Source organism: Trachurus trachurus, assembly GCF_905171665.1.
Source record: "Trachurus trachurus genome assembly, chromosome: 6".
In the NCBI taxonomy this organism is placed as follows: Eukaryota; Metazoa; Chordata; class Actinopteri; order Carangiformes; family Carangidae; genus Trachurus; species Trachurus trachurus.
This window is the reverse complement of record NC_139897.1, coordinates 22,620,136-22,640,317: the sequence shown is the minus strand read 5'-3', so window position 1 is coordinate 22,640,317 and position 20,182 is coordinate 22,620,136. Positions and strand designations below refer to the sequence as shown.

General features: G+C 42.1%; 2 protein-coding genes and 1 pseudogene across 3 annotated transcripts; 1 reads left to right on the top strand and 2 right to left on the bottom strand.

Annotated features, from left to right (window-relative positions):
• Positions 1-209: 209 nt before the first annotated feature.
• On the bottom strand, positions 210-7,486 carry lcat (lecithin-cholesterol acyltransferase). Its single transcript, XM_083974152.1, has 7 exons — positions 6,450-7,486; positions 5,182-5,338; positions 4,747-4,862; positions 3,251-3,346; positions 2,477-2,701; positions 2,197-2,392; positions 210-1,265 (listed from the first exon to the last, which is right to left on the bottom strand). Exons 1-7 carry the CDS (start codon positions 6,610-6,612, stop codon positions 902-904), a joined length of 1,317 nt encoding a protein of 438 aa, XP_083830278.1. The 5' UTR covers positions 6,613-7,486; the 3' UTR covers positions 210-901.
• Positions 7,487-8,454: 968 nt separating this feature from the next.
• Positions 8,455-8,811, bottom strand: LOC310986994 (large ribosomal subunit protein eL38-like; annotated as a pseudogene). The gene has a single exon. The product of its transcript is annotated as a large ribosomal subunit protein eL38-like (transcript).
• Positions 8,812-10,605: 1,794 nt separating this feature from the next.
• On the top strand, positions 10,606-20,182 carry uba2 (ubiquitin-like modifier activating enzyme 2). The gene is made up of 17 exons (XM_083974464.1): positions 10,606-10,890; positions 11,974-12,057; positions 12,164-12,234; positions 12,346-12,410; positions 12,505-12,605; positions 12,719-12,840; positions 13,009-13,076; positions 13,201-13,322; positions 13,420-13,519; positions 14,233-14,384; positions 14,586-14,679; positions 14,875-14,987; positions 15,743-15,898; positions 16,124-16,220; positions 16,777-16,882; positions 16,996-17,138; positions 18,782-20,182. The coding sequence occupies exons 1-17, from the start codon at positions 10,750-10,752 to the stop codon at positions 18,991-18,993; spliced, it is 1,947 nt and encodes a 648-aa protein (XP_083830590.1). The 5' UTR covers positions 10,606-10,749; the 3' UTR covers positions 18,994-20,182.

Here is a 20,182-nt window from a genome sequence, read left to right as displayed (position 1 = left end):
GCAAAAGTGGCTTAACCCTTACCTAAGATGTCTAAAATGTTTTTACATAAAGAAGTGTCACAAAAAACGGACAATCAGTGGACAGTCACACTGCGTTAGGTTAATTTTCCCTTAACTTCAGCGTCATTTCAGACATCCTACAATCAGAAAGTTTGACATTTGCATTGCATGTGGTTCATTATCTAATCACTGGACACATGACATTTGTTATCATATATATACTTTATTATAGGTGGACACATTCAAACTTGGCACGTTTATATGACAATACAAAATATCCTTATCATTTTACATCATTGGTTTCATCTGACTGTGCAAACTAGTACTATAGGTTTATACATTATGTGACTGAGGGAAAAAAAAGATATGATGATTTCGTAACATCTTTAAAAAATATATAAATCCTAATAGAAATATAACAATTGTATCATACACAACAATAATATGTTAATGGTGAGGTGCCTATAACCTAGTCATGACAGTAAGGTCTAAATATCCATGTCATTGGGTTTGTGTGTGTGTTTGTAATACAATAACTGTGATGATTAAATCATCATCCATTAAAAGTAAACAGAATAAAATTGGGATGTAACATCATAAAATGCTAATAATTATTGTGATAATTGTGTACTATGATTACCACATCATGTCTGTTGGTCACCATTAAATACGGCAGACATAATAAAATAGACAACTTGGGACAGAGGCGATACAACCCATTTGGCAAGTCATCAGCTTTTGAAGTTTACATTAGTTTGGACTTGGCCAAGACAAAAACGTTAATAAATGTTGGAGCTATGTGGAATGTGTATTTTTGCACGACACCGAATAAACTTAAACTCATCCGTGTAAAAATCCAATTCTAAATGTGTTTTGACAAACTCTTAAATGCTGTTGTTTTCTATTTAGTCCCATATCTGACATCAACTTCTTCAGGTGTGTCTGAGTTTCCCTCTAGGATATCCTGGATTTGGTTAAGCACCTTTTCATTGAACACTATATCGAGGTGGGTCAGACCTTGGTACGCAGTTACATGGACGGGCTTGTCCTGCTGTCCTTCCCAACGTTTGCAGAGATTCATGCTAAAGCTGTCCACCGTGTCGTCCCCGTCAGCGTAAACAAAGTCCACTGGGTCCGCGTTGGGAAAGCCATCGTCATAAATGTATGTGACAGGGGTTGGAAGCCCTGCCCCATACATACACCACACCTCCACACCAGGCGGGTGGAGATCCCCCGTGAGGTTCTTGGTGTCGTCCCACATGTACCTAGAAACAACAAGAGGACAAGGGGTTGAAAAAGAGTTTTTTGGCCCAAACACATTCATAGTTTCGGTCAATGCTGGGATGCTCTTATTGTGTTGTTCTTTGGCCACAACTCAACTGTTTTGAGTGGAAAAAAAGTTGTGCTCTGCCCTTCCAGCACCAAGTGATTGGACAGTGAGCAGTAGTGTAGCATTTAGCAGCTAAAGAACAATATATGGCCATACAGGGAGTTTGTGAAGACCAAATGAAAGCTAATACTTGAGTGAAAATCTGCCATTATCAGCTGTCAGTTAAACTGTTTGTTTCTGCCGCCACCAAGTGGAGAAATAATTGTATGGTAGGCTACATTAAAATAAATAGTAAACGACCCTCAATGTTAATGTTAATGTTGCCTATGTAGCAACAGCAAAACTTACATATAGCTCCTTTAAAGCCCCTGCTATAGGTTTTGAAAATGTCTGTCCATAAATCACTACTGTTATGATTAAATCTTAAAGGGATAGTTCAACATTGTGACAAATTGGCCCATTGCCATAATCCCTATAGTTTTAGGAGTATAGGTTTTACCTTTAATTGTCGGTGCAAGATATTTTTAGAACGGCGGAGCAGAGCCGCCAGCTACAGAGTTTTTGGATTATGTATTTGATGAGTTTGATGAGGGAAACCAAGAAATCCCATTAGCCTCCGTAGCGTAGCTCTGAGCAGCTCGCGGCTCTGCTCTGCCGTTCTAAAAATAGCTTGCACAGACAGGTAACGAACCTACTCCTAATACTATAGGGATTATGGCAATGGGCCAATTTGCCAAAATGTTGAACTATCCCTTTAAGCATTTGATTAGACGGATGCAGAAAAGACGTGCATCTAAAAATTTAAGGTGAAGGAATGAACTTTGTTAAGCAAAGCTGTGTAATAACAATGAAACAGCCCAAATTACCATCCATCCTCAAAATTGATGTCTTTGAAGAAGCGATGGTAATCCTGGTTGGTGTAGTTAAAGCTCGGTGTGGAGATGAACACGTGATCCCTTGGCCAGGCGTCCTGAAACGGCAGCATCCAGGGATTAGTTGTTGCCATCCTCTGCTCCTCGCGGATCTTTATGTTGGAAATCATTGGGATGCCGTCATTTTCACCTGAAATGAATAGAGAGTCAAAAACACAATAGAAAAGCAGCCCTCGCTGTTGCATTTAATTCTTCTTCAATTGTTTTGCATTACCTGACGCCAGGACTCTAAGTGGTTTCACAGCACCGCCCCACGGAGCTCCCAGGGAAATGAAACCCCTGATGTACTGGTCCTTCCAGGCCTGAGGCTGGTGGTTGAGGAAGTAGAGGACGTAGTGGCTGCCCATGCTGTGTCCCAGCAGGTAAACACGACGCTGGTACTGGTTGTACGTCTCTTCAACCAGGTTCTTCAGCATCGCAAAATACTCTGTATTCTCATCTACGGGAGGAGAAATGACAGAGGTGTTGCAGGGACTTCAATTAGTGTCTGTCTTTTTAGTTCTGTCTTGGTGTACAGGTACAACTAAACTAAAACTTAAAAAAAAAAAAACTTTATCCAGTAAATAGTTAACTTCATTAATTTTTTACTTAGAATTATGTTGTTTCTTATCAACACCATCTTAGAGAAAAGGGGACAGAATACAAACTCTACAGGACATTTTTATCAGATCAGATTCAGATATTTTATTCATGTAGGCTACTCAAGAGAGTAAAATATGTTACACATGAGCAGTTGCAACAGGTGTACATTAAAGGGAACCCCAAAGAAGCAAAAAAAAACCCAAAGAAGCAAAAAACAAAAAGCAAAATAGGGGACCCAAACAATCGACGGGAAAAGCGAAGGGAAAAGAAAAAGCTCAACTGACTCCTTTCATCCTCAGATGGACTTTTTACCTCAAGTCAACACATGCAAATTGCCAAATCTTCATTTACATACTCCCTAAACATTAAAAATCCCACGGGTATGTTGTGTATTCGTGTTACTTACTGGGAGCTAATCTCCAGTCGTAAGGGGCCCCTCGGATCGTCTCATTTCGGATGTAGCCCACATTGACCAGATGTTGCACCATGGTGTAAAAATAACCTGCAAAAAACAGAAGTCAACACACCTGGGGTCTCATTTATAAAACTGTGCGTGGGATCGTTACTAAAAGTGTACGTACGCCCAAAAGCCAAGTTTTGCGTGCGCCAGTAAATATTCAGACTTATAAAACCCTGCGTACGCACACTTCTAAGCAAACTTCCCTTTATAGATCACAGAGTTCCTACAAGTGTGCGCAGCTGAATCCGCTTCACGTTCCGCCCTGTACACGCCCTGTTTTAACCGTAGATGGTCAATGCAAACCACCACATGAATGTGATCTGCATGTCAATGAGCCTGACGTGCTCTTGTTCTGTCGGTGTTGTGAATCAGCTGCAGGTGTGAAAGTGGTGACGTGACGTGTTGCTGCAGCTGTTAACGGCGTCAGCGGCACAGAGCGCACGCGGTGTTGTTGCTGCCCTCTCACATGCTGGACCCGGTTCGGCACATAGTTACAACAATGACAACAGTTTTAATCTGAAACGAGTTATTAACCATTCATCATGGTCTCCCTCTCCCTCCTTTCTCCTCCAGCGGTGCCGTGGTGCAGCATTACGCACGGGGCTCACCGCTGTATTTATATATTTACAGTAATTAGACTGATCGATAAAACTTTGAATAATTAGCGGAATCAGTTACATTCTGAGGAATGATCAAACATGACACTTCTCTTGATAACAAGAAAACAGAATGTAACAATTGTGAGAATGATTAGCCTACTGGATTTTTTCCCCCAGGGTTTGAGATTTAATTGACTCTCGATCATACGTTCACAGTATCATAGGAACATATAGTTATTTACACCATGTTTTATCCCATGCAGCCGCGCCGTCCTCTCCTCCTTCTGCGCTCTGGGAGTGAACAATATGACGGAGAGATGGTGGTGATTAAATATAGAGAAGAAATTTTGATTTTGAATTTTAAGTTAGATTCTAAGAAGATGTTCCTGAAACACCAGTCCGATGCTAAATAAGGGCGCTGTTGAATTAAATCACCGTGGCAACATGGATCAAACGCATACGGGTTGAAATTAAATGTGTGATGGCCGATAATAAAAACATAATCGTTCTTCTCACTCATCATTTCCTGAGTCTGACTTCAGTTCATCACCACACCGTCTGTGTCGCCAATTCCCCTTTTCCTCCAAACCATGCGTACGCATGGGTCAGAGTTTGCTTAGAGCTGCGCACATTCTCCCGTCAAGTTTGTTTTTTATAGATCACAACCTTGGCGTGAAAAGTCACGTACGCCACTTTCAGGCCCCGTTTTGTGCGTACGCAACGGTTATAAATGAGACCCCTGGCCTTTGAACCGATAATAAGCAGCATTGATATTTGATTGTAGACATGTGTATGTGTGGTATTTTGAGTCCAGTAGATATTTATACAATAGTTTTCTCTCACCAGCCAGTTTGTTAGAGTCAAGATACTCAATGGGATAAGTCTGCCCAAATCCTGGAACTCGCACCTGCACCCCTGGAGAGTTGGAGGACTGCCGAGTCGTCTTGTTGTAAACAAGTCTGAGGCACACACACATTAACATTCATATCAATCTAATTGGGCAAAAACATTCTCTACTACTACTTGGTTGGTTACCTGAAAAAGAACAAAAAATATTTTGGCTTCTTCAGTGTAATTGGTCTTTGATCAAGAACAGAAATTAAACATGACATTAATCAGGATTCTCCACTTAAAAGACAGCAGGGACAGCATGATGTAACTTCTGACTAATCAACAGGGTTTTTTTTTTCAAATAGTATGTGGTAACAGATGCTGTCATCGAGCATTTTGAAGGTGAAAGGTAGGACAGAATAGATGTTAAAGGTTGATGAGTGTTACCTAATGTTATCAATCCAGCAGTCTAGCCCCACTGGCATGAACATGTTGAGGTCAATCCACAGTGGGAACCAGTGCTCAGTTTTCTTGTAGCACATCCAGTGGACCAGTGTGGGCTTGTCTATCTTAGCTTCTAGACGGTTCCCCAGGTTCCCTGGTACTGCAAACACAAATGCATACATCAGTGAGTCACTCTGCAAGGTCAGCATAGGAAAAGGCTAAAAGTCGCTGACTTCCAACCGGGGGGTCCTGGGCAAGATGATGGAAATGGAAATTGAATGGTCATGAGGAGATGTGTGAGTGTGAGAATCGACACCCCAAAAGTTGAGTGAGTGTAAAGAGCACCCCCGTACTTAGATGAAAGCAAAACACATGTCAGTAACGGCGATAGAGTAACGTGCTGCTGTTTAAACTAACTTGTTTCTAGATAAGACCCTATACCCTATATAAGATATCAACTTGCTGCCTTATCTCTCTTTACATTGTGACACAACAGAGAAAGTTTCTGATACTGCACAAAATAATATAATAGGACATTTCCAAAGGGGTCTTGGATCAAGAGGAGACACAGCGTCAAAAGTGGGCAAATAAAAATGGGCCAATAGCCAAATTCATGTACATCACAAAGGCAGACAGAGCGAAACTCCTAAAGCTGAAGTCATCGACAGTCAGTGCAAAGCATGACCACTCAATCACGTTTTGGCCCTTTGTGCCCAAAAAGCCATAGTTTGACCTAGATAAGCAGGCAACAAACAGTCAAATTCAGGGGTCAAATGTACAGAGTACATTGCACAGTCTGACTGATTGCCTAGACATCGATACACGAACGGACAGTTTATCAGATAGATAGATAGATAGATAGATAGATAGATAGATAGATAGATAGAGTTCTCATTGACCCTTATTTCCCACACTCTATGCAATTTTTCTCTATGCAAGTTTTGAACTTAACCACTGGCCTGCTCTGTCATAATTTAATATAGAAAAAAAATTAAACTAATCAAAGTAGTCAATATACAATTTTAGAAAATGGGAAATGACAAAACACTGCATGGTCAACCTTAAAGTTACTATGACTTCAGATGGTACTGCAGTCAGCTAAGTTAAAATTCCCAGATATAGCCTATCTATTATAATTCAATTATCACAAATTACACTCATTGTAATGCTGCCAATGGAGTTATGAGCTCTTGCCCATCACTTTATCAGGCCAAAAACATTTAAGATTCTTTGCAACACTACTTTATTTATCATTGTTAATCCACACTTACCTATGATGAGTGGTGGAGTGCTGTTGCTTGGTGCTTTGCTGCTGGATGCGTTGGATTTGGCATTGGGTGGGAAGATAACGTCGAAGACCCAGAAACTTGAGGAGTGATGAAGCCCCAGCAGAAACAAAACCAGCACCGAGCAGAGGTGAAGAACGGACCCCATGTTTCTCCCGACCAGCTGTGCCGTCGGACAACGCTTTGTCTCGGGTTGAAAGCTGCTGGAGTCGGAGGGAGGCAGGGAGGCGTGCCGTGCCGGTGGTCACACCAAATAACGTGACGTCTGACCAGTAGGAACGTCAAGTTTTTTTTTTGTCTTTTTATTTCTTTTCTTTGTTACCTGTCCTACTGTAGAAACTATATATTCACAGTGTGGGGAGGGCAATTTGTCCTGATGTCTGACTTCTTTAAATGTCTGAAAAACTTAGTGTACGAGGCTATGATTCACCAACCCACGCGCGCACACAAACGGACACAGACAAATAAAACGAGTGGCAGTTACTCATTGCCCTATTGATTCTTCAAAGCCGCACGCATTTATTTACACAACACAGTGTAAATAATTAACAAAGACCCCCGACGAGACAATGAGACAAAAAGCTCAAATTTAGGGACATTTCAAAATGCTATAGCCTATTAATTTTAAATCAGTACAGTGCAGTTATAAACACATGTTAAATTTATATATTTAAGTAAGGCTACATCAGAAAACTTACTTAGACAATAAGTAGCCTAGGCTATATAAAAATTATAATGTCGCTGTATCAATAAAACAGACTGAACTTCACACACAGTAGAGTCCAGCTGAGCGTCCGGAACGGCACTTGGAGGTTTCTGGTCAACTGGTGTTGCCTTCAGGTTTCCACGTAAAGTCCAGAACTTTCGAAAACATATGTGAAAATAGGGCTAGCAATAGAAATTACCACAAACACACACATTATCACACACAAATTAGTATAAAATATTTCTTCGATTCTGTTTAAGCTGAGAGTGACAACATCCTGAGCATTGTGCACTCTGCTCACACAGCCAGACGCACATTAGGCGGCCAACCTTTCTCCAAATGAGGTTACTATAGTGCATCAACTTATGGTGCATGACTGCATGTCCGGTCCCTTTAAGTGGAGCACATTGTTATTGCTAAACTTACCTTTCTACCTGGAAATGCCCTTAACACCATTATAAACATGATAAGATGAAGGAAATACACTGCTATTATAGCCTATACCTAGGTAATGGACAAACATTCCTTATAAAGGAGAGTTTATAGGCTAGAGTAGCCTAATACTTAGACTAATAGTTGCCTCTAAATAGCTCACTGAGATAGAGCACTTAAATGTTGTTCATTTGACTGTATCACATGTGTATAGAGTGGGCTATGGGCATCTGAGTAGCTTTAACATTCATGTCCAGGTCCATTCATTCATTTCATTATACGATAATCCCCAAAGGAAAATTCTATCTATTTGTCTGGCAGCTCATCTACCATTTGCTGATTAATTAAAAAGCCCGATGGCCGTAGGTAGACTACAAAGGATCTTCTATACGTATCTCCTCATCCTGCATCAAAGAAAAAGAAGACGTCCACCACCACCATTTTGAAGTGGATGATCTGAGTTGTTAAGAATTGCCCCTACCATGTACCATTAGGGAAACATCATTATATTATTATAAAACATTATAATATTGAATATTCTTCTGCAAATGGTCGATGAGCTGACAGACAAATGAATTTCCCTTTGGGGATTGAACTGTTGAGCGGTTGCCGTGGGTGGGATATACACAAGTATTGTTATGATATGAAAAAATGTCTACTGCCTGAGTCTTCTCCGGCTCATCACTCTTGTTGGGCAGAGAGTTGACATTTCCCACGATGGCGGCAGAAAGGACCTACAGTACATCTCCACTTCCAAGGCTTCACCTTTGCACCAGCATGGCACAAAACCACAAAAACAACTCTTCATCTCAGCTGGAACAGGGATAGGCATCCTCCAGACTCCAGGCTCTGTTTTCTTTTTTTTAGTTTTCCAATTTTTATTACAATTATCTGTACATCACGGATTTACTTCAGCTCCTTCACAGCCAGACCTGGGGGCAGGGACTGTTTGAGCTTCTCAGCCTTCTCCTTGTCTGTGATGACCAGGCTGTACCTGCTGCAGCGGACCTTGAACTTAACTTGGCATCCTTCCTCCTGAAATCTTTGATTTCTTCTATCTTGCGAGGCATGTTGTCGTTTCAGCGGACTGAGTTCAGTCTGCCAGAGAGGGGATGAAAAGGGCCAGGCTCTGTTTTCAATGAAAGAAGCTCCTCTCCTGAACAAACTCCTCTCCCCACAGAAGTATCCTTTAGTGGGCTAGTTGACAAAATATGACAAAAACATAACTAAAATAAAACAAAGGTTGAATAAAAACTCAGACACTTTGCTGCAGTGCCTACATGTTCTGCTCATTTACTCCACTTAATGCATTGTCTCTAGTCTCTAATGTCTGCTTTGAGTCTGCCAAATAGATGGTGAAATCTGGCCTACATCACAGGGCATTAGTGATTCATGTTTGTTGTTTGCTTTGAAGATTTGTGCACACTGGTTTTTGCTCAAAATCCCAAAGAAATCATGTAAAGAAGGTTTTTTTTTATTACATGCTGTTCTATCTGATTTAGGATTTTCATGATATGAACATCAACAAAGAATTGATAATGTTATTCATCTGAAAAGAAAATTATAGTGCAGGGGGGGATGCCACTAGAGGTCAGAAGACAACTGTTAATAAGTAACTACTGGGCCTGTAGTTCAGGACAAGTGAAATAGTCTACAAAAATAGTTTTGTGGTAATGCCACAAGAAAAAAAACATTTGTACGTACAAGATGTTTTTCCACACGTGGCGACAGTAGCTGCACACCCACAAGCTGCATGGCTTTCCAGTCGCTAAACAAATCCGAAAAAGAGGAACAGGGCAACAAGACCAAAGAGAAGGAGAAGGGAGAGATGTAAGTTATGTTTTTTGTTATTTTGGAAGACTAGCCCAGTAGTTTTCAAAGTGGGGGTCGGGGCCCCGTGGAGGGCCGACTGGGGGTGATCAGGGGTCCTCAGCAAATTGGAAGGAAGATGAAAACAAATGCAAATAACAGAAAAAAATCGAATTATTATATTTTGAGCAATATTATAAAATATAATGTATAATAATATAACATATTGCAATCTTATTTGCCATGTTCATCTTTCTAAGTGCCCGCCAGACAAAATATCAGTAATCATGACCTAACTGCATGTTTGCACAACATCAAGCCTCAAAACTCGATTGGTTTGCAAAGGGGGTCCCCAGCCAGAGGCTAATGCTATTTGGGGGGGGGGGCTTGGCATGGAAAACTTTGGGAAGCCCCCGTTAAACTGGATGTTGATTAAAGTTGGAGTGCAATTAAAGGAAAAAAAAACTTAGACTTCTTAGTGAACAACTTGATCATGCTTGGAAAACATTTCATTCACAGATGCAAATACCTCAAGGTGAAGCCCCACATCAATGGATGGAAGAATGAACTCAAAATATACAATACAAAAAAATCCTTGTACTACATGACAAACAAAAATGCCCAGGCAGAGACTCTTTTCTTTATTGAATTTATTTACCCTAATAGAATAAGACCCTCACATTGTTATTCTCTTTTCTTTTTCTTTGTATCACGTGCCTTAAAGGAGCATTATCGCAAATTACAATTCTTTGTTCGGCCACTAGATGGTGGTGCAGCGTATCTGAAGTAAACATCCTACATAGCATGCCATTCAGGAGCGGCTGGGCCAGCTTGTCTCATAACAAAAATAAATTCTGCATTTGCTTCACAGACACTACAAGGACAAGAAATAGAAACTAAATAAACGAGGGGACCCTCAACCTATTTATTGCATATTTCAGTTTTTTTTAGGTCGGGGGACCCTCGACCTATTTATTGCATATTTCAGTTTTTTTTATTGCTATTACTGCTGTATTTGCGACAATGCTCCTTTAAATGTTTGTAATTTGATGATACTTCAAATAAATAAAAAAAGGAAAAGAAAAAAGAAAAAAAAAGTTTGGGAAGCCGTCCCAAACTCCTGCTCAGTAGGTGGCGGTACTGCTCCCTAAAATGTGTAGCAAACCGCCATAAAGCAGTAGAAGAAGACGAAGACGCCGAATGACCCGGAAGTGGGTGGGGCTCCGTGTCTAAAAGAGAAGAAGCTAAGCTATCCGCTAGGCTACGCTAACACTAGCCTCCTCCTCCTCCTCCTCCCGGTGCTGCAGGCTCGAGTTCAGTCTCTCGCCGCCGGTCGACATGGTCCAACTGGTGGGTTCCCTCCGCAAAGAGCTGGCCGACTCGCTCTCCAGCTGCAAGGTGCTGGTGGTGGGCGCCGGGGGCATCGGCTGCGAGCTGCTGAAGAACCTCGTCCTCACCGGCTTCAAAAACATCGAAGTGGTCCGTCACATTTATGTTTGTTTGTGTGTGTGTGTGTGAGAGAGTGTGTGTGTGTGTCAGTGTATGAGTGTGTGTGTGTGTGTTAGCTGGCTACTATGCTAGGTCTTTGTGCTGGACACACTGCGCTTGAAGGTGTATGTGTGTGGGCTCGGACTAATTCCTGAGACGTGGCATTCAAAATAGTAAAAAACATGCACATTACACCGGTCTCGATGCTCCAGTTTATTCCAAATACACGGTTAGATGGATGTAGTGGAAAAAATAAAATGAATGCAGTCGTAGTAATGTAACGGGGACATTTGGCGCCATCAACACTGCTAAGTTAGCTCGGCAGCGTCTTTGTAATGAGACGACACAGACCCACTTAGACATCCATTTGTTAAGTTTTGTAAGAAAAAACAATTAAATTATATTATTACTATTGTTATAAGTCAGACATAATAGCTTTAGATTGGCTTCACGATTGCATATGTTTGCCCAGCACTTGTACATATGTTAAAGTAGTGGTGGTTGTGTGAGAGATTTATTGGTCAGTCGGCAAATGTTTACAATTTGTGAGTCAGACAGGGTTCATGTACCTCTCTGGTCTTTGAACGGTAGACTAGGTGACAGTGTGTGGTCACTTTTATTGTTGTTTTTTATTAAAAAGGAGTAATGTTTCATTTCTTTTTATATGTTTGTTCAGATAAGCTTATGGCAACCGAGAAAATATTTTAAAGAAAAAGCGGGAGGGGGGTTAAACATTAAAGCCAGAGCTAAATTCATTATAGTCTTTAATTATTTATACTCAGTACTTGAGTTTTAGTTAATTTGACCAACATTTCACACGCATGACCTTGGGATTGTAAGGCAGCTGGTGTTTTTACAGATCTTAGTCATAACATAAGCCACGTGTTTTAGACACAATTGACACTCCAGTTTCCTGTTATCATTTTAGCCTTTGTGTAAATGAGCAGGTATCTTTGTTGGTATTAGTATGAACATAATTAGTTGAAGTTGCCTTAAGATGTATTTGTGTGTGTCAAGTAGTTTGATTTCCTCTGATAAACATGACTGACATTACAACCCTAATGATTTTGGTAGATTGACTTGGACACCATTGATGTCAGCAACCTGAACCGCCAGTTCCTCTTCCAGAAAAAACATGTTGGGAAGTCTAAAGCACAGGTATCCGTCTTCAAAACTTCTCATCAGATTAAAACATTTTTTATGTGTGTTATGTTTTCTAATTTCTTTGCCTTCGGACACTTATTTTTGTTTCTTTGGTTTGTAGGTTGCCAAGGAGAGCGCCCTGCAGTTCTGCCCCAGCGCAAATATCATTGCCTACCATGACAGTGTAATGAAGTGAGTTTCTATTTCTTGTCCCCTTTGCTTTGCTTTTTCTGTTTTATCTGTGTTTTTGACTTGAAACTGAGTGATCAACATGATTTGTGATTTTTATATTTGTCCCAATAGCCCTGACTACAATGTGGAGTTCTTCAGAAAGTTCATGCTGGTGATGAATGCTCTGGACAACAGAGGTATCATCTTCATCTGACTCACCATAATAACACCCTTTGGTTGATTTGCCAGCCATTTAAATGAGGAAAATAAAACACTCTTTTGTCTCTGTAGCGGCTCGCAACCATGTGAACAGGATGTGTTTGGCAGCTGACATCCCACTGATAGAGAGCGGCACGGCCGGTTACCTGGGGCAAGTCACCGTCATCAAGAAGGTAAAACATACACATCTTATCATTTTAAAATTTGCTTTTGCAGTCGATATCTCATCTTAAACATCTTTTCCTTTGTTTCCCCACTTCCCATCCATGCTGTCCTCCTACCCCAGGGACTGACAGAGTGCTACGAGTGCCAACCTAAGCCGACCCAGAAGACTTTCCCAGGATGCACCATTAGAAACACACCATCGGAGCCCATTCACTGCATTGTCTGGGCCAAGTATCTCTTTAAGTAAGGCCCACTCTGAACTGAACTACAATGAACACATGGGCATATTTGTAAAATAAGCAATAGTAACGTACAATATGTGATTATGCTGCAAATGAAAACACACCACCAGCAAACTCCACAAAGATGAGTATGTTCTCTAATGGTCATCTTGTTGTGTTTGTATCACAGCCAGCTATTTGGAGAAGAGGATGCCGATCAGGAGGTGTCACCTGACACGGCAGATCCAGAGGCTGCATGTGAGTGAGAATTTGGCGCCGAGTTATGTCCTTGGACCTCGTTCATATTTAATCCGTGACAGAAATGGACGGACAGATATAGAAATAAGCAACTGCCTATGAAAAACCCGTGTTCTGTCCACAGGGAACCCCGCGGACACAGCAGCCCGCGCCACGGCCTCTGAAAAGGACGGGGACATCAAGCGCGTCTCCACCAAGGAATGGGCCCGCTCCACCGGATACGACGCCGTCAAACTGTTCAACAAGGTAACAAAGCTTTTTGTTTACATAACAAAATATGAATGGGGTGGTTTTTATTTTCACCGCTAATCATAACGGGGTTATGTTTGGATTTATTCTTCAGCTTTTCAAAGATGACATCATGTACCTGCTGACCATGGACAAGCTGTGGAAGAAGAGGAAAGCTCCTACACCTCTGGACTGGCAGAAGCTCGAGAGCAGTGGTATGTATGTTGTAGGGATCAGCTGAAGATTGAGTTACAGAACCAGGACACTCAAATGTTTTAAAGGGGTAATTCAACATTTTGGCATTTAGGTTCATTACCTTAAATTACCGGTGCATGTCGTTTTGAGATCTGTGGGGCAGAGACAGAGCTGGTGAACGGTACTGGTCCCCTGTCCCTCATCAAACTCATCAAATACACAATCCAACAACTCCAAAATGCTCTGGAAGACAAGTTGTGACCTGCACATTCACCACGCTATGAAGTAATCATGTATAATTTTGAAACATTATGACACATGAAGCCATTACTTAGAGCTACTTGCGCTTTTGAAATCACTCCGCCCAGCAGCCGTGTCTGGAAAGTAGTTCTGGCTATACTTTTGCCTATGTCTCGTAATGTTACATTATTATGGTAATGAACCTACCCCCATGACTGAAATAGGTGAATTTGTTGAACTATCCCTTTAAGCTAAGTGGTCTGAATCAAGGTTTTTATTTGACTGAATTTTTTACAAACAAAACAGATTAAAGCATATGCAGAGGTTTTTGTTGGAATCACTTAAAGTTAAAGCTCCCACATACTTCAGATGTTCTCTGACCGTAATGGTTATAACAGCTGCATCATGAGCCAACAAGTACACGCCTTTGTCTTCAATGTGTGTCAGTTGGTGTGTTCATTCATATTTCCGTTTGTGTCGTCCATATTTTCAGTGCGTCCACAGGAAGAGATTCCAGCTTCAGGCCTGAAGGACCAGAAGGTTCTCGGTGTTTGGGGTTACTGCCAGCTGTTCCAGCACAGCGTCGAGACTCTCCGCTCACAGCTGCAGGAGAAGGGAGAAGGTGCTGAGCTGGTCTGGGACAAGGTAACACACAACTAATACAAAGCTGCAGGGAATGTTTAGACAGCTGATGAAAACATCTGAGTAGAATTACATAAACAAAATAAATCTGACGTTGTTGACCACGTCAGGTTTACACGGTCATAGTGAAATATTAATGATACATGTCCTGTGTTGTTGTTGGCTCATGAGTTTAATGCCGTCACTGCTTCCTCTCGCTGTCAGGATGACCCTCCAGCCATGGACTTTGTTACTGCAGCAGCGAACCTACGGATGCACATCTTCAGCATGAACATGAAGAGCCGCTTTGATGTGAAGTGTAAGTTGGTCGCCACGTGTCTTTTATTATTTGGCAGCAAACTGTCATTTCTATTAGATTTCTGTGTTTTTAATTTGACGGTCTAAAATAGTTTGAGTTATCTCTTCTATTCCATTATTAGACAGCAGTGCACATGCAAACTCAGCTGTCTCTAATTATGGCTGTGTTTTTTTTTTTTTTGTTGACTCGCTTCAGCCATGGCAGGAAACATCATCCCAGCTATCGCCACAACCAACGCTGTCATCGCTGGACTCATTGTGCTGGAGGGACTCAAGATCCTGTCAGGGGAACTGGAATCCTGTCGCACGGTTAGTTCACCTACAATCAAGTGTTTTCAGCTTCTGTCAGCGACGCTTCCCTCTCATTATGCCGCCTTGAGCTTCTAATTGTCCAGGTGCTGAAAACCTGTTATTCAGTTAAAGAGGAACTATGCAAGTCTGGTCACTTTTCAGCTGTTTTGCTAACCCTCCTCCCGGCCATGTGCATTTGTTTACAACGAAGCCGGCTAGAAATCAATCTATAGAGCCGAGTCGATGACGTTTTATCATATACGATGTGTATATTTGCGTAGTTTAATCTGTCATAAACAAGCGATTACCGGTTATGGGGTGCGTTTGTGTCGCGGTGCTGCAAAGACAAGATCTGGGACACTGTGGCGGTGGCAGCCACGATCTTGCAAAGTTGTTTTTCAGCCAAGAGACGCAATAAGTGACACACACGTGGAAGGCAGAGAGCCTCCGTTCTCCCTCGTAACAAGTTAACCCATTTATTAAACCATCACAATTACTCCAAAGCTGTTTAATTAAGGTAAAAATGTAGCATAGTTAAGCCACAAATCCTGCAACGTTCCTCTTTAAAGTGTTGCTCAGGTGCTTGTACTATTTGGGCGAATGTTTCACACACTTCCATGTAACAAAGACGTGGTGGTTGGATATGGATACTAGATTTACTGTAAGAGTTGTTGTGGATTTGGTGAGGCACAAGACATTGGCAAATAGTGAAATTGCCACAATTGGAACGAGCCAACGGGGTTAAAACTGCTCTTTATTTCTCTCATCTCCAGATCTTCCTGAATAAGTGTCCCAACCTCAGGAAGAAGCTGCTGGTCCCGTGTATCCTGGACAAGCCCAGCGCCAATTGCTACGTCTGCGCCAGCAAACCTGAAGTCACAGTCAAACTCAACGTCCACAAAACCACGGTCATCACTCTGCAGGACAGGGTGAGTTGATAAACTGTGTTTTGTATGTTCAACAACCTGATCTGTATCATCATCTATATCATATTCTTGCCTCCATCCTAGACACCCTTTAAATGGTAAATGGCCTAAGAAGCCTGATAAAAGTCTGTAAATCATGCATCTCAGTTTCTGGGGTTTAAATATTGGGGTGATGGTCTCTGCTGCCTTGTTAACTTGTGGATTTGTTGTTCTTGTGTACCTGCTTAGATCCTGAAGGAAAGGTTTGGCATGGTGGCTCCAGATGTTCAGATAGAAGACGGAAAAGGGACCATCCTCATCTCCTCCGAGGAGGGAGAGACAGAGGGTAAGGACGAAAGAGAAAAAAAAAAAGATACTTTTTGCTTTGAACCCTATAACCTGATCTGTAAATCTTACTTTTACTGAACTTTGAACATTATAAAATGGGTAGAACAGGAGCTAAAGATGGACAGATTAAGAAGCAGACAATGACAAAGGAGAAACAATTTTTTTTTTCAGTGGCTGTTGTGCATCTTTTATGTGCAAGTCACAGAGCCAAATTCCTTGTATGTATGCAACATACTTGGCAAAAAAAAATCTGATTCTGACTTAATCATTGGATAGCAGGTGGTTTAATGAAACTGTAAACTTTGTGTGGTGGTGAGTCTCTGTTTGGACAGGAGAGGGTGCTCTTACAGCATTAAAGCACTCATAACAGGGAGTAGATGCATAAGAGGCAGTATTGTTCATGGTTGGAGTATGGCATTACATGAACGTCTTAGGTCCTAGGTCTTATGAAATGTAAATACATTAAAGCGCTGCCCATACATGTACTACAATACAAGCACGTACTTGTTGTGAGGTGTGTGTGTGTGTGTGTAACAACCATCCTGTCTTTACAGCCAACAACAACAAATTTCTTTCCGACTTTGGGATCCGTAATGGCAGCCGTCTTCAATCTGATGACTTCCTGCAAGACTACACACTCCTCGTCAACGTCCTGCACACGTATGTCTTCAGTGAATATATACATGTGCTTGTATTTTTGTTTTTTAATGATGACGCTCCAGTGAGTGAACCTGGAAAATTATACGTTGTTTTCTGTTTGTTTGTTTTTTAAGTGAGGAACTGGAGCGGGATGTGGAGTTTGAGGTCGTAGGTGAGGCACCAGACAAAGCCCCGCCCCCTCAGACCAACCAGGAAGAGAATAACAGCATCACCAATGGCAACAAGGACTCTGCCCAGCCGTCCACCTCCTCTAAAGGTCAGTGTGACATCAGAGATACTTGTTTAGTTCTGTTCATCTATTTAATTATCTAAACGGTGAATGAGCCGGCCTGTGTGTGCATGTGTCCACTGGTCTTCATCGTTTGTTGTGATAACTGGATTCCTAAGTATTATGCGATGGAAGATGATTGTAGATGCAGCACACTTGACTGACCTGGCTTGTGTCACAGGCTCAACGTGTTTTACAGGCTGCAGGCAAGTTCAGTCATTGTTAGACCAGTACGACGCGGCCGTTCCCATGTGAAATAAAAATAGATTCAACGGATTAGGCCACGGAGAAAAGCAAGTCAACTGAACGAGGGAGACGTTAACACTACAGCTGCCTTGTTTATTTCATGAGGCTCGCAGTTGTATAGGAAAAAGTTGTTAGCATAGTTGCATTGTGCTGTAGCAAAAACTGGGCCATCTGCATTTGAGTTGCATTTCAACCAGCCAGTTAAATACAAACTTCGTGCGGTCCGACTTTGCTTAGTTTGACTTTGTTTAGTAAAATAAACTGCATTTGTACCATGCTTTGCCTTCAGATAGCACAAGTATAAAGAATCTGCACGTCTACAGTTTTGGGCTGTTGTGTATTACTGCTGGTGTTGGTTGTCTTCCCTGCTGTTGGTGCTGCTGCTGAATTTGAAGAGCTGGAAGTTTGAAACTGTGATTGGATGTTGGCTCAGCTTGACATCAGCTGGTTTTCATCAGTAGCTTCATACAACTGAAGAGTATTTGTCTCACAGTGTCACTCTGGTGTCCTTTTGTCAGGGTTTCACTAGTTGCACTTCATCTTAAGCCGCGTTTCCTCCGAAAGTTCCTTAACCTTTTAGTACCCGGAACTAAATGGCTCCTGGGGCCCGCTGTTGTCTGCGTTTCCACTGGGGCACAAAATCCCAGGGAGATTATGCAAATTGCAGCCCGGAGCCGATCAGGATCGGTCGGACGGTGGGTCGGCCAGCCTGGTCTTCAGGTCTCGATAAACACCGTGTCGTGCCACAGCCGCTCGCTGTGGAGTGTGAGGTCCATCGGCAAAGGCAGGCAAGACTTGTGGCGCACCAGGGCCGTGGATGGCAGCGAGACCAAGACGCCACATCTGTGTTGGCCGTTTTATGACGGTTCTTCCTCTGCAGTCCCAAGCTGCGGACACCCCGCGACTGGTTTTAGTCACATAATGGAGACAATAACTTATTTCTCCCACAATGTTGTAACCTATCGGATCAATTCTTTATTTATATCTGGTGGAAAACATCAAACAAATCCATGCAAAAAAAAAAAACAGTGGGCTTGCAGCTGGAATTGAATATACCGGGTAAAATGCGGAAATGAGTGCTCATCCAATCGGAGATGTTCAGTGCGCAGATCACGCCCCTAGTTCCTGAACCTTTTTGAAAGTACCTATCCCCAACCAGGGCCGTTTTTGGGGGAACTTTTCTACCCCGGAACTACATTTTGGTTCCTGGTTCCCGCAGTCGAAATTAACTAGTTCCTGACTTAACTGACTTGCGGAACAGTTTTTTATTCTTAAACCTAATTTAGGCTCTAAGAGGGAGTTTTTGTCACTGCTGCTGTCTTTTGCACCAACATCGTCCTCTTCTCTTCAACCTGAGTGTGAACCTTGCTGTTTTCTGTTTTCAGCTCCAGCGGATGACGATGACATCATGATTGTCGACTCTGATGAGGAAGAGGCGGTGTCATCCAGCTCTGCAGCAGCAGTGAGCAGCACCACCAAGAGGAAGCACTCGGATGCAGAAACCGGAGAGACCTCCACCAAGCGTCCACGGACGGCGCAGCCGAGCGCAGCAGCCGACAACGACGACGACGACGACGATATCATCGCTCTGGACTAACGACTCCTCTGGTCTCCTGAAGGACTGAGAACTCTTTGCAAGCTTGTCGTTTTGACTAGAGAAAGACAGTAGGCTCAAATAAAACGCCTCTTTTATGAAGAACAATTTACTGCCCTGCTTTATCTTTCGTCACTCCCTCCTCCCCAACTCTGTGTTTGTTTGTGCTTTCATATCCCTCTGCTCTCCACATGATGCTGTAAATAGATTCTACACTTTAAAAAAAAAAAACATTTTGAAAAACACATGCAACTGCTTTTGTTATTTTTATTCATTCCTTGTCCCTATAAAATACTTCTGGATGGTTTAAGAAAAACAAAACAAAAAAAAGTGCTTTTTTTGTATTTTTTATAAACGTACTGTATTTCTCATGCTATACAAGTCAGGGTGTTTTTTGTGCTTCGTGGTCAGGTTGCAAAAGATTTAAAACCAAAACATTTTCTTTGATTGTAATATTGATATCAATTGTTGTGAAGGGATGGTAGAAGACAGACTCCAGCCCAGGTGCTGCTTATGTCTGACCGCGTCGGTAAAGCACAGAGGCACAGACGGGGGGGGAGTTTGGCCATGTTGTGCCATGGGCCGTTAGTTTGCTACCTCTTTTCTAGAACTAACATGTTTTGGCTGCAAATGCGTAACCATGCCCCCCGCCCATAACACGGCCACAGTGAGGTGCCCAGCTCTTAGGGAATAAAAACAAACAAAAGTTACTCAAACAGCCATGGAGCGAAGCTAACATGGCTCCATCGTGAAACTGTTAATGACTGCACTGTATCCTTGAACGACTGACTAAGCACGAGTGGCTTAGATCCAGGCTAGTAGTAGTTTGATGTAAACGTGTCACAGTGGGGTTTAACTATGATTAATTGTCTGAGCAAAGAGGTATTTGCTATTTGTTTTTAAAACAGTTAAAGACTCGACGCAGAACCACCGATGGGGTTAACCAGTCATCCTGTATCATTCTGCAGGGGTTAAACTGGATTGTAGCGGCAGTAGAGTCCTGCTACTGAGTAACAGAAGAATAAGAAGCACTCACACAGAAGGCAGCAGCAGTTGAACACCTGCCGATGTCTCCAGTTTAACCCCTGCGCCAGTGTCCGTAATTTTATATTTCATTGTGATCTGACTTGTTCTTAAAAGACTGAGAATCCTTTGATGCGATTTGGTGAAGACAATAAATTCAGTAATGCAG

What these genes read in the sequence shown, in the direction of transcription:
- lcat (XM_083974152.1), bottom strand. Translation starts at nt 6,612, where the DNA reads ATGGGGTCCGTTCTTCACCTCTGCTCGGTGCTGGTTTTGTTTCTGCTG. An exon ending in TGCTGGATTGATAACATTAG is followed by an intron (nt 4,863 to 5,181) that starts GTAACACTCATC and finishes TGTGTGCCTCAG; the next exon opens with ACTTGTTTACAACAAGACGA. An exon ending in TGACTCTAACAAACTGGCTG is followed by an intron (nt 3,347 to 4,746) that starts GTGAGAGAAAAC and finishes TGTTTTTTGCAG; the next exon opens with GTTATTTTTACACCATGGTG.
- uba2 (XM_083974464.1), top strand. Translation starts at nt 10,750, where the DNA reads ATGGTCCAACTGGTGGGTTCCCTCCGCAAAGAGCTGGCCGACTCGCTC. An exon ending in AAGTCACCGTCATCAAGAAG is followed by an intron (nt 12,606 to 12,718) that starts GTAAAACATACA and finishes CTCCTACCCCAG; the next exon opens with GGACTGACAGAGTGCTACGA. An exon ending in TGGGCCAAGTATCTCTTTAA is followed by an intron (nt 12,841 to 13,008) that starts GTAAGGCCCACT and finishes TTTGTATCACAG; the next exon opens with CCAGCTATTTGGAGAAGAGG.